The sequence below is a fragment of the Dendrobium catenatum genome, unplaced genomic scaffold, assembly GCF_001605985.2.
Source record: "Dendrobium catenatum unplaced genomic scaffold, ASM160598v2 fragScaff_scaffold_827, whole genome shotgun sequence".
In the NCBI taxonomy this organism is placed as follows: Eukaryota; Viridiplantae; Streptophyta; class Magnoliopsida; order Asparagales; family Orchidaceae; genus Dendrobium; species Dendrobium catenatum.
The window spans coordinates 514,393-532,236 of record NW_021319289.1 but is presented as its reverse complement, the minus strand read 5'-3'; the positions used below and the strand labels follow the sequence as shown (position 1 = coordinate 532,236).

The following is a 17,844-nucleotide window of genomic DNA, read 5'->3' as shown; positions in this document are numbered from 1 at the left end:
TGAATTGATCAAATCGATTCGATTTCAAGCCAACCTCCAAGCCATCAAGCTGACCCAAACCCGAATAGGCTAGCCTTGATTGAACGCATCAAGATACACTATACATGTACTTATACAATTAAAATATATACTATATAATTTATAAAATATTATATTCGCCGCTCAAGATCTGAAAGTTGAAGTTGGCGTGCGCGCAAACAATTTAATCACATGTGGCATTGGTGATAACCAAGCAACACATTGGAGCTAGTGATCGAATTCATATAAGGGCACATGCATAGCGCATCCAATGGTGGTAAATTAATCATCGATGAATCTTTCTTCGACCGGCTCATGTAGGGTACAAATGAGTCGAGTCGAGTCGAGTAATTGATTTACCGAGGTAAGCTCGTTCAATTTCCACTAAGCTCGAGCTCGTTTTATGAGCTCGAACTCGACTAGTTAAAAAAAAGAAAGCTCGAACTCTACTCGATTACTCGAGCTCGTTTTAAAAGCTCGAGCTTGACCCATTTATTGAGCTCAAGTTCGTTTAAAAAAACTCAGGCTTGACTTGTTTATTGAGCCCATTTTCTTAGGTATAAATTATAAATTTATTTTAATACGAGCCGGTTCATGAGTCGCCTAGAACTCTCAAAATTAAGCTCAAGATCAAACTAGAACACAATTGACTAATCAAGCTCAAATTTAAGTTAGGAGTGACTCGACATAGAGTCATTTACTCCCTACACTTTGCCTTGGGTTACTAGAGCGAAGTATGCATGGAGCAAAAGCTGCAAGCTTAGAAGAAGGAAAGTTTTTTTGGGACTTTTGAACCAATTAAAACAAATTCATAAACGTAAAACTTTGAATTCAAGACCTGTTAGGTGATAGTCAAAACTTCCAGCCAATAGATCAAGCTAAATTACATAGAATAAGAAAAGTGATTTATTAGTTTGACGAGAGAAGAACAAATTATAATTTGTAGATGACGCAGGTAATTAAGGCACGTTCAATTAAAAAAAAAAACTCATAGAATAATGATTTTTAGATAAAAATTTTATTTCATACTATTTTTTTTTATTAAAATTTTAATTAGTTTGAATTGGTAATATTTAATTAATTTGTAATATATTAGATTTATTTTAAAAAATTTTAAATTTATTTAGACAATTTCAACCCTCACCTAAAATTCTACTTTTTGGGAGATTATTGGGTTCAGACACCTGACACAACTTACGTTCGATATTCACAGTACTGAGCTAGGTACTATGAAGCACTAAGTACCGAGCAGTACTGAGCTCGGTACTGAACATTAGTATTTGTTGCGGTGCTGCCTTAGGATTCTGTAAAATATATTAATTTTTTTCAAAATAAGACATTTATTTTCCATTTAAGGACATAAATGAAGCTTTGTATGGAGAATTAACCTTTGAAAGATTTTCATGGCTTGGACTTAAAATATAAGCAGATCTCTTAGACCTAAGAGTGCTTGACTTACGTTTTATTTGGAACGATTTTATTAATGAAAAAGTTATTTAAAGAAGTAATAAAAAATCTGTCTCTAATGAAGATGATTTATTAAGTACTAATTCTTTTTTTTTTTACTCGAAAAAGTCAACATGAGGATAATTAGATTAAGCCTACTGGATTCATATTTATTTATTTATTAAATAAATGTAAAATAAATTCATATAAGAATAATTTGGCTTCAATCAAATTTATTAAATTTCATAAACTCAACTGGAAAATAAAATATCCTGATAATATTATAGGTTATTAGTTCGTAAATGAGAAATTTGATTTTTAAATAAAAATAAATTTATAAATAAATCATAAAAGTAAAGCACAAAAAGGAAAATAAAATTACTGTTATCAAACTTTTAAATTATTTAAATAATATATTTAAAAGAAGAAGAAGAAGAAGTTATTTAGATAAAAGTATTTATGTCATTTTTAAAAAATTAAATTATTATTATTTTGGGTGCACATATTTGGCACATGCCTTCATTATTTTTTTTTATATATTTTTTAAATTTAATGCATAGATGATATATCAAATACTTGAATAATATGTTTAGGTGTGTTTATTTCGGGTCACGGGTCGGGTTCGGGTCGAATCCGAAACTGACCCGGATTTAAACGGGTCAGAAATTTGAACCCGGACCCGACCCGTGTAGGTAAACAAATTGAAAATTCGAATTCGAACCCGACCCGTGGTACCTAATTTATGTGAAATAACTATCATATCATAGTCATTAGTTCCATTTGAAAACTATTATTGGAATTTGAAATAAAGTCTCTCCTCCCCTATCCCACCATTAACACACGTGATTCTTCAAGCGACGGCTGCGATTTCTTTGGTCTCTGTAGAATGAGTTGACAGGATAAAAAATGTCTTTAGAAGCAGAAATCTAAAGCAAGAAGGATATTTCATATTTAGATATCATTTCTCAGCAAAAGTGGTTCTTTGAAGGGATGATGTTCTGCTTTTTATCATTGGTTAGTAGGAGTGTCAAAATCGTATTATCGATCGGGTTCGAGTTGAACCTAACATCCACCCGCTATTGTTTTCTATTGGTTGACTCGGCCAAGTTTTACAAACTGGTTAAAAATTCTAACCCGGATCGGACCCGCACGTGTTATATATGGGTTCACCCAGCCTGACCCGCACATTCGAGTGCACTATGTGTCAATTGATAATAGCATGAACGACAGGACGACAAATCGACAATGGCACAAATGAAATCGTGGATGACGAGTCAAGGATGGCACTGACGAAATCACAGACAATGAGCTGATGACGGCACAGCGCGATGTTTTCAAGGTCAACCTGGGTTGGCTTCAGGTTTTCAGGTCAACCCAAACCCAACTTGATTTTACAAACCGGTCAGAATCTTGAACCCGAAACCGACCCGTTTCTCAAACTGGTTGACCCTAGCCCGGAATGTTCGAGTCGGGTTTAGATTGTGTCAAATATTGACACTCATATCGACGAGATGGAGAGTTTCGCAACCTTACATATTGAAGATCATTTGTCTCAGCTTAAACTCAACTCAACCGATTAGAAGAACCAAAAGATAAAGTTCAATCAATTCCGACATCAATCAAAAGAAAGCACCACCTATCATCATAATAATACTCATTATTATTTTCTTTTTCAATCTGCAATCATAATTTTTATTTAATTACTATTTTTTTATTCTTAAAAAAAATTGTATTAAAAAACTACCAATTACAACATCTTTAAAAAAATTATTTTCTCTATAATAATTTTATAAATAAATATGAAAGCTGATCCAACTAAACCTTAGTCAACTCATGATTAAAAGCAGCACTAAGTATCAAAGCAATCTGTACACCAACTTCATCCAAGAGGTTGACTAGGTTGACCTATTAAGAGCTGTCAGCGCATTAATTGGTCACGATTTGGCCAAAATTAGATTAAGTCGATAAATGATGCTTTGCAAGTCCATCTAATATTTGAAAAGTTTTAATGTGTTTTCCTTTTCAATCTGTAATCATAATTTTTATTTAATAACTATTTTTTTATTCTTAAAAAAAAAATTGTATTAAAAAACTATCAACTACAACATCTTTAAAAAATTACTTTCTCCATAATAATTTTATAAATAAATATGAAAGCTGATCCAAACTAAACCTTAGTCAACTCATGATTAAAAGCAGCACTAAGTATCAAAGCAATCTGTACACCAACTTCATCCAAGAGGTTGACTAGGTTGACCTATTAAGAGCTGTCAGCGCATTAATTGGTCACGATTTGGCCAAAATTAGATTAAGTCGATAAATGATGCTTTGCAAGTCCATCTAATATTTGAAAAGTTTTAATGTGCATATTGTTAGGGAAACGAGGAGTAAACACCACAACAATAATGAAATAAGAAAAAAAAAAAAGTAAAAGCAGCGGAAAACGGGAAAAGTATAGGATATTAAGATTGAACGTGGAACAATTCAAAATAAAAAAAAATAATCACGAAATCATACTACATCAAGAAATTCACTATAAAATTTGGGAGGAATAAGTATAGATCTCTCTTTTCTCTCTCTTCCCTTATTTCTCTTCTCACATTTATAGTTTTCAATGTCTACACACTCAAAATGCAAGAGAAGGTCAAGTAAAATAACCCCAAGTGGCGCAACCCTTTAGAAAAATGAGAAAGAAAACCTTCCAGTCAATCTCGCAACGCTGTGGCGCCAGTTTGTGGCGATGCACCGCTCATGCCTATGTCTTGCACCATATGAAATTTTCTGATCATACCCTTCAACATTTCTTTTGAAATATCTTTCTATACTAATTTGAATGAAAACAACGTTAATATCTTTCCATAAATCAAAATACTTTAGTTCGATAAGTTGAATGGAAAAATTTAAGACGAAAGTGATAAACAATATAATAATAAAATGAGAGAACAATAAGATCATTATAGCAAAGGAAAATATAATTAAAAGTCATAACTAGATAATCTTGTAAGTAATAAAATATAATATATACGATTAGTGAGGCAATCAAGAAAAAAAGATAACAAAAACTCCTCTGTCGAATCATAAAGAGAACTGTTCTCATCATTGTTCATCAAAATATGATAAAAGTTCATGATTATCATTCAATTAAGGCAATTATTGAATACAGATTCATAAAACATTCCTAGTTACTGTTGTAAATTTGAAACTAAACTTTGGTGGCTTAAGTGGATACACTAAACTTTGCCCTTCTTCAATGAGTTCAACATTTAGGGAAATAAGAAAAATTTTATATTTCAAAGATCAAAATCAAAGCATAAGAATCTTAGGGACTTGCCGAGCCGAGCGGCGATTGCCGCGTCCCACTTGTTCGAGCAAGATTACACGTGAAAAACAGAGAGGCGGGAATTCTATTAGAGAAAGAAAAAAAAACCTACTTTAATTTAATCCATTATTATTATTAATGACACATAAATATATTTAATTAGATAATAATAATAAATTCAATGAGGCCCGTGCCCCACGGCCCCCATACTGCATCCGCCTGTTCGTGATAGTTTTTTTTATTTTCTAAAACAGATTTTTAGTAAGAAACCTTTTAATTTAAGAAATTTTTATGAATGCTTTAGTAAATAGTAATACAGCTATCCCACAAAGTCTAAGATTTTATTTGTGCAAGCTTTTTATCACTATTTTAAAAAATAGATATAAAATTATAACAAAGGAAACCTAATCCTTAGCTCATGGGCAAATAACTACAGTACTATAAGCAGCTATAAGAGGGAAAACTATTACGTGCGGTGTCCGGATTCGTTCGGAGGCGAATCCGGACACGTCATGTCACCTAGGGATTCGTTCGGAGGCGATTCCGAACACGTCACTTCATCTAGGGCCCAGTGCATCTGGGTGACGTGGCGCGTCCAAATTCACTTCCGGACGATCCAGACACTGCACGTAATAATCTCTCATATAGAAGAGGGGGTGGAAATGGTTGCAATACTTCTATCCTATTTGGCAGATTTGAGGCATCTGATGGGTCATTTCGACTGATCAAACGGTCAGACGATCTCCACTGTCAGCGTCATGAAAACTGACCACCATTTCTAATGGGAAGGGAAGTTTCCCCCCCAAAAAAAAAAAAGGGAAGGGAAGGCTACTGTTAGCGCATTGAGCAGTGGGATTTTACCTGAAAGAGATCATGAGAGTGATCGATGAACGAATGAGATGCTTTGCTTTTGTGAATTGCCAGATTCGAAAGAAAATTTTTTCCCTATCTTCTTTTTGGCTTTACATGTTTTCTTCTAAATGATTACTTAAATTTGTTGCAATCTTCTTTCAATTTTCATTTTTTTTTTAGTATGAAAAAAGGAGTTTTTGAATCGTATGCCTTCTCATCTCTTTCTAGCAGGTTATTTTTGATAGAATTACAAGCTATCATATCCTTATCTTTTTCGCTAGCTATTTTGTTATTATACATCAAATTTATATGTCTTGATCGTTTTATTTCTCCAAGCTTAGTCATATTGCTCTAGTTGATAGATAGGGGTGTCAATATTTGACACGACATGAAAACCCGACCCGAAAAATCCGGGTTGAACCCGACCCGTTTGAAAAACGGGACGGGTTCGGGTTCACAGATTCGACCCGTTTGACAAAACGGGTCGGGTTCGGGTTGAACCGCCGGGTTGCCGGGTCAACCCGCCAACCCGTTTAGTTTAAAAAATTTTCGAAATCCCGCCGGGTCGGGTTCGGGTTCGGATTTTCGACCTGTTTCTCTACCCGGGTCGGGTTAGGGTCGACCCGTTTTCCACCCGGGTCAGTTCGGGTTCGACCCGAACCCGACCCGTGACCCGAAATTGACACCCCTATTGATAGATAGTCTCAAATACAGGTGATTTGGGTCTTTGTAGTACCACATGCCACTATCATAGCCACTTTTTTTATTCTATCATGTAGTGGGAGAAATTATTCTGTGCGAAGGCCGAACGTACAATGTCGTCCGGAGACAAATCAGAATGCACCACGTTAACGGTACCGAGCCGTGTTACTGAGTAGTACCAAGCCGTGATACCGAGCGAAGGGGTGACGTGATGCATTCTGATTTGTCTCAAAACGGCGGTCTGTGTTCGCACAGAATAATTAATCCATGTAGTGGATCTAAGTCTTGTACTATGATGATCAAATAGGATTTTGAGAAGCTTGAGGAGGTTAAAAATTTCAACTTTTCATGAAAAGAGCAGATGGAAGTATCTACTTTCAAGGAGGAAAGGGTTTCTCTGTTTAAATAAATGAGGAGAAGGACAAGATGAATTAGAAAGCTAAAAAGTTATATTTTTTCATAATTTAAAAGATGAGGTTTTTCACAATGTAGTAGATTGAGTGCTGCAATGATATATTGATAATGTTGGAATCTATCTAACATGATAAAGACACTTATTAACTATCTCCATTGCAAATAATAATTGTTATCATTATGTATGAGGAAGATAAGTCCTTGCAAGAGCAATTGGATGCTTACAATAAGCTTATGATAGATATGTGAATCTAGATGTGCAGATTAAAGAGAAAGATAGATTTGGTAGTTTTGTGTGGAATATGTAGGTTGTGTTAATCAAATGGATTGTATTAATGTTTCAAGCCTAAATATCATCAATCGAGATCGCTAGGGGGTTTTGCATGAGAGTAGCGCTCCCCCTGCTTGGGAACCAGGTTTCATACAAGCGCCGCAAAGCTATATGCTACAACATTACAACGCTCCTAGCTCGGGCTAGAGATAGAGAGATGAGCACTATGTGTTGCAGCACGACGGCACTCCAAACCTCGACACTGTAGGCTGCAGGGTCATGGCAATGCATGGTGGAGTTAGAGACAGAGAATGGAGCGCTAAGTTGCTCCAGATCTTAGCAGCCTGGTACTTCGAGTAGAGTTAGACGTACAATTTTCTTTCTCGTTTTTTATATTTAACTTGAAGGGTTGCGTTTATGGGTGTCAATTTTTTACACGACCCGAAAAATTCGGGTTCGAATCGACCCGTTTGTGAAACGGGTCAGGTTCGGGTTTAACAAACTGACCCGTTTAAAAAATCGGGTCGGTTTCGGGTTGATCCGGCAACCCGAAAATGACTCGAAACATTTTGCCTGAGCCTGCTGCCCAAGCCTGCTTGAAACGTTGAGTGCCCGGCTGTCCGCGTTGCCCGAAGCGTCGAATCACAGTCGCTTCACGTTGCGTGAAGCGTCAAGTCGAGTCGCAGTCGCGTGACTGGCATCGCTTCTCCGCTTCGCATGCTTCCGCTGAGCCACTGCTTCGCCTCGCGTGCTATTGCTGCTTTGCCTAGCGTTGCTGCTTTGCCTTTGCTGCCGCTCGCAAGCTATCGTCGTCGGGTTCGTCGGGAGTAGCAACCGGAAGTGGAAGTAGCCCAACAACCTGCGTGTTTGAGATTAATTTCAAAAATCCGAGTCGGGTCGGGTCAACCTAGCAACCCGCTGAAAAAACTGACATATTTGTAAAAAGGGGTCGGGTTTGGATTGACCCGTTTAGAGCCGGGTCAACTCGAGTTCGACCCGAACCCGACCCGCCGACCCGAATTGACACCCCTAGTTCTGTTCCTTTGTATTGTAGAAGCGTATATCTTTGTTAGTTCTGAGTGAGAACGAAACAAAGAAGCGAAGTGAGATAAGTATAGTGAAAAAGAAAGAGATTTGTACGCTTTCTCTGAATTTTCACATTGAATTTCTTGGTGAGGTCGGCTCTATGATTTTTTTCCAATTTTGAATTTTTCCGCTTTAGATTCTAGTGTTCATTTTTTTTTTCTTTTTCTTGTTTCCTTGCATAATTGTGCTCCCAACAAAGAAAGATCGATTTTATTCTTTTTATGTCTTTATTATCCTTTTATAAACAAATATTATTTTATTTTCATGATTAAGATAAAATTCAGCTTTTCTTTTAAATAACGCTTCATTTTAGACGGCTTTTTTATTGTTTTCTAAATCAGCTTTTTAGCATAAAGATTTTAAATTCAAGAGAATTTTATACTAAAAATTTGTTTTAGAAAATAATAAAAAAATTGTCCCAAAAATTTGAAGGAGAAGGTGAATACCCTATAAAGTATAAAGAGCTATTGATGAGTTTAGACGTAAACATGGAGAGAGTAAGAAAGAACAAGGAAGATCTAAAAATCACATTGCATGTTATTATAAGAAAACCTTTAAAAAGAATATGTGATGAGAAAGATAATTAAACCCTGAAGCAACTTTAATTGCAGAGAACTAAAATGATCCAGTTTTGTTAATTTTGAATTGCTATGCTCTTACTATTGAAGATTAGATTTTGATTAGATTTTGTGGATGCTTGTATCACATGATTCTACCTATATAAAGATCAGTTTTCTTCCCATGTATGATTCTCCCAGTAGTGAAGATATATATATATATATATATATTCTGACACTAGTCGAGAGAGTTTAGCAACTCCTGCAACTAATTTAAATTATGCTCTCACAGTAACTCGAGGCACACCTCATGGACGAGCCTCTTATTATCGTGGTCGTCAATCTTTAGGATGTGGTGCAGGTCGTTCTATCTCCAGTCGTTTGGGTTCTGTTCGTGGTGGTCGAAGAACCCGTCCGCTCATTGAGTGCCAGATCTGTGGGAAATTTGGGCATTCAAAATATAATTAATTTTAATATTCTATAAGATATAATTTAAATAAAATATATTAGCTTTTCAAATAGATCTTGTTGTGTGGGCTGATGGTTTGGTGCTTGACTTATAAGTGAGGAACTTTTATTTGGTCCGGTGACCGGACGTAGAGCTACGTTCGGCGAGCGCTGAGAACGCGCCACGTAGCAGGCACAAAACTGCTGACCTGACCCGGCGAATAGTGGGTATGTCGCACGTGCTTTTTTTAAATCCATGACAACCCGGTATTGCTAGGTATTGCTAGGTATTTGTCGATTTTGCTAGGCAATAACGAGAAATATCATTATTTGAAGACAAATACCGAGCAATATATACCAAGCAATACCGAGTTTTTCTAGAAAACTCGGTATTACTCGGTATTACTCTTCACAGAGCGGTATTTATCGTTATTGCCAAGCAATACCTAGCAATACCGAGCAATACCGAACAAATATCGAGTAATACCTAGCAATATGCGAACATAGCATTCCCGGGTTCCGTTCCGGGTCAAGTCGTCGGGCCGCACAGTAAAGAGTAAGAGCACGTGGCGTGATCTCAGTGGTGACCGCACGTAGAACTACGTCCGGTCACCGGACCTAATAATTGTTCTATAATTGAGGGGGTGTGGGTTGGAGGCGGGCTGGCCTGGCCTCACGTGAGGGTGGACTGGACCCGCTCGAGGAAAAAAAATGAGTATTTTTTTTTTTTGCAATAGTTTCAGTCGGCGGAAAAATTTCCTACAGATTATTTTACGTTGGTAACAAATTTTCGACGCGTGTTTTACAGATAGAAAATTCCGCTTGAAATCTATCAGAAATATTAATTTCCGATGGATTTGGGTCATTTTCCAGTGGAAATGGCTGTCCAAAAATGACGTTTTTCCCATGTTGAAGGCTTCATTTGTGATATTTTTCTTATTTTTTTCCACAATATCTTATTAGCACAATTTTTTTTTAAGTAAAAAGAATCAGTGTTCAATAACTATACCAAAATAATCCTAAATTTGATAAAGATTATTTGGATAATTAAGTTGAGATACATAACTAGATAATAAACTCATAAAATTTTCGATGATTTATCTTAATAGCATGACTTACAGTTCATGAAAGCAATACATCTTAACCATGAATTGTAAAGGTTTTTGGCATATTGATAAAGTCAACATGTAAGGTTATTAGGACAAATAAACTAAGACATGATAAAGTTTTAAAATTTTAGGAGATATATGATAGGAGGAAGTTCGAAGAACAATCTTATCTCTTTGACTTTGACCTCAGTCGAAAATAAAATTATTGCAATCATCGGATGGAGATCAATCAAGATGCGTCACGTCATCAATTTATTGTATACTATTACTGTGTAGCAATGTGTATCACATAACGTTGCAAATCTTAATTAGCATCCGGATGGTCCTGTGACCGCACGTAATAATTTCTCCAGTCCAAGGCGATTGAGGGCATAGACTCTCAAGGCATGACCGATAGAGTTTTGAAATTTATTAAATAGAAGAGTTTTCGCTCATAAAAATCAATTAAAAATATTGAGGATGGCATATTTATAAATAATTAGGGAGGTTATCTAATCATTTTGAGTGATCTTATAATTATTATTTTCACTCATTGAGAAGTTGATTTTAATTATTGATATATTCTCAAAAAATTATCTTGATCAAGCACGAATCTCGAGGCAAAATCGAACCAGAAACTTCAAAAATTAAAATCAAGAGCATTTGAACTCCGATTTCAGCGAGCTTATATTCAAACTGAGCGTCTCGGAAATACGAACCCAAAGACACCAAATTCGACCCAATCCAAGCCAAAATGGGTCCTAATCAAGGACCCTAAGCGCTATTGGAAGGTTCAAACCGCAATTTGAGTTACCAAACGGTCTCCGATTTTAACTAACTTATACTCAAATCCAGCAGCTCGACGAGACAAATCCAACGAGCCCAAGATCGCAGAATTCCGACATCACTAAGGTCTCCAAATGTCCAACGAATGGTGCACGATCGAAGGGTTCGATATCGGCCGTCCATTCAAACCACTCCTTATTCGCCCCTGATCTCACACCTATTTACAAGCCATGCCACTCCAGAAAAACTATAAATAGAGCCCTCATTGTTCACAAAGGAGACTCAAGTGAAGAGAGAGAAGAAGAAGAGAAGAAGAGGAGTAAGGGGAAAAGGAGAATCCTCTCCTCCTCGACCACCGCCGGAGCTCTTCCCTCCGCCTGAATACGCCGGAACTCTGCCAGATTTTCGGGAAATGACGGGATTCTGCATAACATTGTAAACTTGCTTGGAGAAACGAATTGTAATCTGATTGCCCCGACTTGTGGGACGAATCAGCCATTTGTAATTTGCAAAACACTAGTGAAATTTTTCAACTGGACGAGGCCCCGTTGTTTTTTTCCCTTTTTTGGGTTTTCCACGTAAAAATTTTGGTGTTCATATTCTCTTTTCTGTTTGTGCGCTGAATACTCATACAACGCTTGGACGCAAATTTACAAACTCTACCGCCGCGTATATTCTAGCACGCAACAATTATAACTATATGGAATTTGGAGGAGATTTGAGCACTCAAATAGCCCTCAAATGACCTCTATAAATTTTAAATTATATTTCTTAGTACTTAATTTAGATCAATTTAGATTTTTTCCTTGGGTGTTATCTCTATTAACCAACTATTTTTTATTATAAATTTAATTAAAAAATTTAGATTTTTTAATAATTAATCATTTAATTTTCTATTTTAAATATTCATATACTTTAAGTTTGAAAATCAGCATCAAAATTCAAGCTTTCTTTAAAATAAAAAAAATGAACAAAAACACAATACAAAATATTTTTATTTAAAGAAAAATAATTATTTAACTTTTATTATAGAATACAAATAAGCATCTTATAATTACTATATGAATATCTATATTAATTTTGATCTTATTAATATTTATGTCGTCATGCTACTCTGAAAAAAAAAATCAAAATTATAAGATAAAAAATCAAATTAGAAATAAATATTTATTAAATAATTATTTGTGCTGGAATATAATGTTTAAATTTACTTTTTTTAATGTAAAATTTATTTCATGACTCTCTTTTTTTTTATTACTATATTGATTATTTATTATTAGATTTTTTTAAAAGAAGAAGCATGATGTTAATTTAAATTAAGAGGAGTAAAATATTAAAAAAAAAAAAAACAAACTAGTCAAATTATTTGGGGCATTCTAAACATTCAGAACTAGTCAAATTATTTGATGCATTCACCCCAATTAGTCAAATTAAAGTATGAAATTACTGTACCAATTCACCGAATAATTTGGAGCATTCAATGCAATACCAAACAAAATGATGAAATACGACAAATTATTTGACTTATTCTATTTAACTAATTTGATTATTTTTAAATTTATAATATTCAAGGCCACTATTTATTTTGGCCAGCTTCATAATCGAAATAATTAATACTGATAATTTAACAAATTAACAATTACGTTAATGAACCCACCGTCTCATTTAACTATAATAGTCTCCCCTACCAAACTTCATTACTCCTCTCAGTCCAGAGGCAGAGCAAAATAGTGGCAAATGGCCAAACGAAAAGAAATACAGCCGGCCGACGTTCTCCTCGGCAAATACGAAATCCGCCGCCTCCTTGGTCGCGGCACCTTCGCCAAAGTCTACGAAGCCCGATCCCTCGCCGACAACTCCACCGTCGCCATCAAAATCCTCAATAAACCAGACCTCATCTCCAACAACATAGCCACCCGCATCCTCGACGAAGTCTCCGCCATGCGCCGCCTCAACGACCACCCCAACATCGTCAAACTCCACGAAGTCCTCGCCACCCGCTCCAAGATCTACCTCGTCATGGAGTACGCCAGCGGCGGCGAGCTCCTCTCATATCTTGCCAGGCGCGGCCGCCTCCCTGAGCCCACCGCCGCCCGTTACTTCCATCAAATCCTCTCCGCCCTCCGCTTCTGCCACGCCCACGGCGTCGTCCACCGCGACGTCAAGCCCCAAAATCTTCTTCTTGATTGCAACGGTAACATTAAAATTTCCGACTTTGGGCTTTCTGCGCTGCCAGAGCACCGCCGCGAAGACGGGTTGCTGGTTACGGCTTGTGGTACACCCGCTTATGCTGCGCCCGAGATTACTCGGCGGAGACCCTACGATGGAGCCCGTGCCGACGCGTGGTCCTGCGGCGTCATCCTCTACGTTCTCCTCGCTGGATATTTGCCCTTTGATGACTCTAATTTGACTGAGATGTATCGCAGGATACACCGACGAGATTACAGGTTCCCTTCCTGGTTCTCCCCTGCTGCAAAACGAATAATTTCTCGTTTGCTCGATCCTAATCCGGAGACTCGAATCACCATTGATGCTGTAACCGAGCTTTCATGGTTCCGAAGGGCTAATAGTCTTGGGGATAGCCTCATCCACTTCAGTGACGTGCTTCAGCCGGAGGCTGTGATGCCGATGCCAGCTCCCCGTGCGTTCAACGCGTTCGACATAATTTCCCAGTCAGCGGGGCTGGATTTATCACGGTTATTTGATGAGGAGGGGAAGGGTAGGAGAGAAAGGGAAAGGAGATTTACATCGACGGCGACACCTGAGGCGGTGGTGGGGAGGATAGAGGAAGTTGGAAGGAAGCTTGGATTTGTGTTTGAGAGGAGGAAGGAGGGGGGAGGGACGAAAGGAGGGGGGCGGTGGGGGGCGGTGATGACGGTGGAGGTCGGGGTGGTGGCTCCGGCGATGCTGCTTGTGATGATGAAGGTGGAGGGTGGGAGCTGGAAGGAAGAGGGGAAGAGAGTCGGAGGTGTTTGCTGGGAGGAGTTGAAGACTGAGCTGGGTGACCTCGTCTATGCTTGGCACTAGACAAGTTTGAATTGGCTGAGCTTGGTGAGTTTGATCTGTGTATTACTGTAGCAGTAGTTAATTTGTGTTTTGGGCTTCTTGTAAACTATTGTGGGAATGAGACTGAGTCTCTGTTTAGGACAGCTTTTCAACTGGTTCATGAAGCAATTTTTTAGTACAAAAATTAAAATCTTTGTACTAAAAAGTTGATTTAAGAAGCAGGAAAATAATCGTCCCAAATGAAAACTAATACTCACCACTTACAGCTGATGGAATTTGTGAAGGAAAAAAAATTAGGTGAGGATCTCAATCTCATCATATTTTGATCATGATAAATTGTAAAAATTTTTTATTTGTTTTAAGATTAGTACAGTAATAATTTATTAATTACTTGTATATTGCACTCATTTTAAAATAAATTTAAAGATTTTAAAATGTATCATGATCAAATTTTAGTCAGGCATACTGACCAATTTTTCTCATTTTTGTGCATAGAAAGTAGGGTGGGGATTTCTTTGTTGATTTGTTGTTAGTAAGGAGATTGGGAAGGAAGTTTCCATGTAACAGATCTCTTTTTGCTCATTGTTTTTTCCTATTTTCTTGATGCTTCTATGTCTGTATCTATATGTACGCATTGGTAGCTTGGTGGGGTTTTAGGAACACGACTTGACTGAGAGAATTGAAGGGGGATTTGATTTCTTGTCAAAGCCCTACATGGGTCATGGTTGGGATTAGGGGTGTCAATTCGGGTCAACGGGTCGGATTCAGGTTGAATCTGACTTGACCCGGCCATAAACGGATTGATCCTAAATCGACCCGACTTTGCAAATGGGTTAGATTTGTCAACCCTGACCCGACCCATGAGGGTTACTGGGTTGACACGACCCGACCCGACCCGACCCACGAATCTGGAGCCAAACGAATCGGAGGACCTAAGGTTGCGCGCCTGCGCCTGTGAAGCGGAAGCGCGGGTCCGCAGGTTCGAGGCTGCAGAGTGCCGGAGGCAAAGCGGAGTGTGGTCCGCCGAGGGTAGAGTAGCGAGAGTGGCAATGCGGCAGCAGGCCAGCGGAAACAAAAGCTCAGCTATGCGGGCGATGAGGGACGCCATCACGCCTGGACCTACGGGCGACAGACTCCACCTGCGGATGCGAGTTACGTGACCTGACGCGGACGTGACTTGACGGGCAACGCAGTTGAGACCTGACACGCGGATAACAAAACGGGTCAATTCGGGTTAACCTGCGGGTTGTCGGGTCAACCTGAACCCGACCTGCTTTTCAAATGGGTCAGAAATTCAAACCCATCGTCCAGAGATGAATCAAAATGCATCACATTATCTAGTATACAATGGTATACAACACCGATAAACAACAAAATGATGACGTGGTGCGTCCTGATTCCCCTCTGGACGCCGTCCCGTGACCGCACGTAATAATTTCTCCTATTTTGGGGACATACATCAACAATTTTTATTTATTTATTTTGACATTCAGGTCAATTAAGTCAAACTCATACACAAATCACATATACAATAGTTAAATCTAAAATCTCTTAGTTGATAATCAAAGCTCCTAATAGCATATCAAAATGAGCGGCTGTCTACATCAACAAATTCAACAATCTCCTATTGAAACAAGGAAATATCTGTTTTGCGGTTGATAATATTCCACACGTTCCATCTCGTTGATGTTCACTAATACTCGTTGTCTCAGCTTATACGGAACTGAAAATCCCTTTCAAACGCTCAATTTGTTGATCATATCGACTATCGCTCCTTCCTTTTTATTTTTTGTGTGGGGGAAAGTGATTGATGCCTTACAATATTTTGAAGAAAGCAATATTGTTATATCTGTTCATATTCTCCGTTATTCTGAACCATATTTATACGAAGTTTTTGAAAAAAAAAAAAATGAAGATATGAAATTAAGAGTCGTGCTTCTATAAGGTGTTGGAGTTTTCAGATTTGTACAGAATAATTTGATATTTTCGTAAGGAAAGATATGCATCACAAGTTTAGATTCATTCAATTTGAATTAGAAGAGTTTCTTTTGCAAACTTGGCACAGTGGCGATGTACAGAGAGAATCTGCTGGATTCTATGAATTGCTGTAGATGAACATGAAGTATAAATGTTTCCTACTAATTTTTTATTTTTTTTATAGAGATGGATTATAATGCTGAGAACATTACAGAAAAGAATGGTATGGAATTCTTATCATGATAAAGATAAAATATTCAGAATTATACAAAAATATTACTCAAAATTAACATAAATTTAAGAAAATTTAAAAAAGAAAACAAATAATGAAGAAATTAAATAATTCAAAAGTTTTATCTTAATATGCAGTGTTGGGAAATAGAACACACAACAAATACAAATAAGAATGAGAAAAATGCAGCATAAAATAAAGAACAACACAAAACTTTACTATGAAAATTTGGAGAATTCGTACCGATCACTTTCTCTCTCACTATGTCCTCGTCTCTATTCACTTTTGCATCATTCTACACTCAGAACTAACAAAGAGACACAATTCCAACATCTCTAAGGGAGACAACCCTTCAAGTTAATATGAAAAATGACAAAGAAGCTCACTCCACTCTCTATCTCTTGCCTAAGTCACAGTGCCCGATGCCAAGGTTTGAAGCTTCGTGACTCTCCGTTCTCTATATCCAAATTAGCAAGAGTATAAAATGTCACAGTACGTGCTCGAGTATACTGTGTTGCAGAGCTCGAGTCTACAGCATCGCAGCGATGCACACTTGTAGAAGAAAAAAAATCGATGCCTACAAAACCCCTAAACCCAAGTCGAGTAAGGCCCCCAGCAGCTCGACCAACAAAACTAAGCTCTATGACGACAATGCAGCTTGATTGATCAATATAGTTAGATTCCACACATTTCTAAACCTAACATTAATTCACGATATAAATTACATCAGAATATTCTAATAAATTTAAAAAATTCAACTTGAACTTGTCATCAATGCTCCTGTCATTCTCTCTGTGCTGGGCCAGGGCTTTTCCCTAGCCGCTCTGCTGAGGGAAGTTCCTTCCCCATTTTCTTTTTCTTTATTATTTTGCCGGAATGGCGATTTTTCGTTCTTCCGATCCTGATTTTCTGGATGGTTCGGGTAGATCCCGCTCATTTTTGGAAGCTTTAGCTGGATCCTCTCATGGTCAATTTCCTGAGCTTATTCGGTCTTCTTTCTGCGGCGTTCCTGCTCTTTTGGTGTCGGAAGAGGAGTTTTTTGCTCTCGTCGAACCATTTAGGATTTCACTTGTTGGCTTCTTCCCTTCGCGGCGGCCTCCGCTCGCGTCGATATGAAATTTTTTTTTTCAATCTTCATTTAAATAGTGCCTTCTCTGTTACTGTGATAGATTCATCTCATGTGCTCATTAAGTTAGATAATGATATTGACTATAGTAGGGTGTTTTGTCATAGGTCCTATCTAGTTTTCAATTGCTTCATGAAGGTTTCTAAATGGTCTCCTTCTGGTGATATTAGGGATGTGTCTCCCATTCTCCCGATCTGGATCCCTTTCCCTAATTTGCGTCCCCATTTTTTCTCTCCTCGTATCCTACATGGATTGGGGCTTCTCATTGGTAACCCGCTGAAGGTGGATAGTGCTATGGCTTTGGGGTCTCGCCCGTCTGTAATAGGTGTACGTTCTGGTAGAAATTGATATCATGAAGAAATATTTGCACAGGATTTGGATCGATCCAGAAAAACTTGGGTATTTCCTATGGAAGACTTCCTCTCTTTTGCCCCAAATGCAAGTGGCTTGGACACTCATTTGGCGAGTGTCGTCTGTCTCTTGATGTTACTTTGCTTGCTGCTCCCTCTTTGCCTAA

The 17,844-nt window shown here is 37.7% G+C and overlaps 1 protein-coding gene across 1 annotated transcript; it reads left to right on the top strand.

Moving 5' to 3' along the window:
* Window positions 1–12,624: 12,624 nt before the first annotated feature.
* LOC110095499 (CBL-interacting protein kinase 7) lies at window positions 12,625–14,135 on the top strand. Its single transcript, XM_020821063.2, has one exon. The coding sequence runs from the start codon at window positions 12,724–12,726 to the stop codon at window positions 14,011–14,013; it is 1,290 nt and encodes a 429-aa protein (XP_020676722.1). The 5' UTR covers window positions 12,625–12,723; the 3' UTR covers window positions 14,014–14,135.
* Window positions 14,136–17,844: the final 3,709 nt, after the last annotated feature.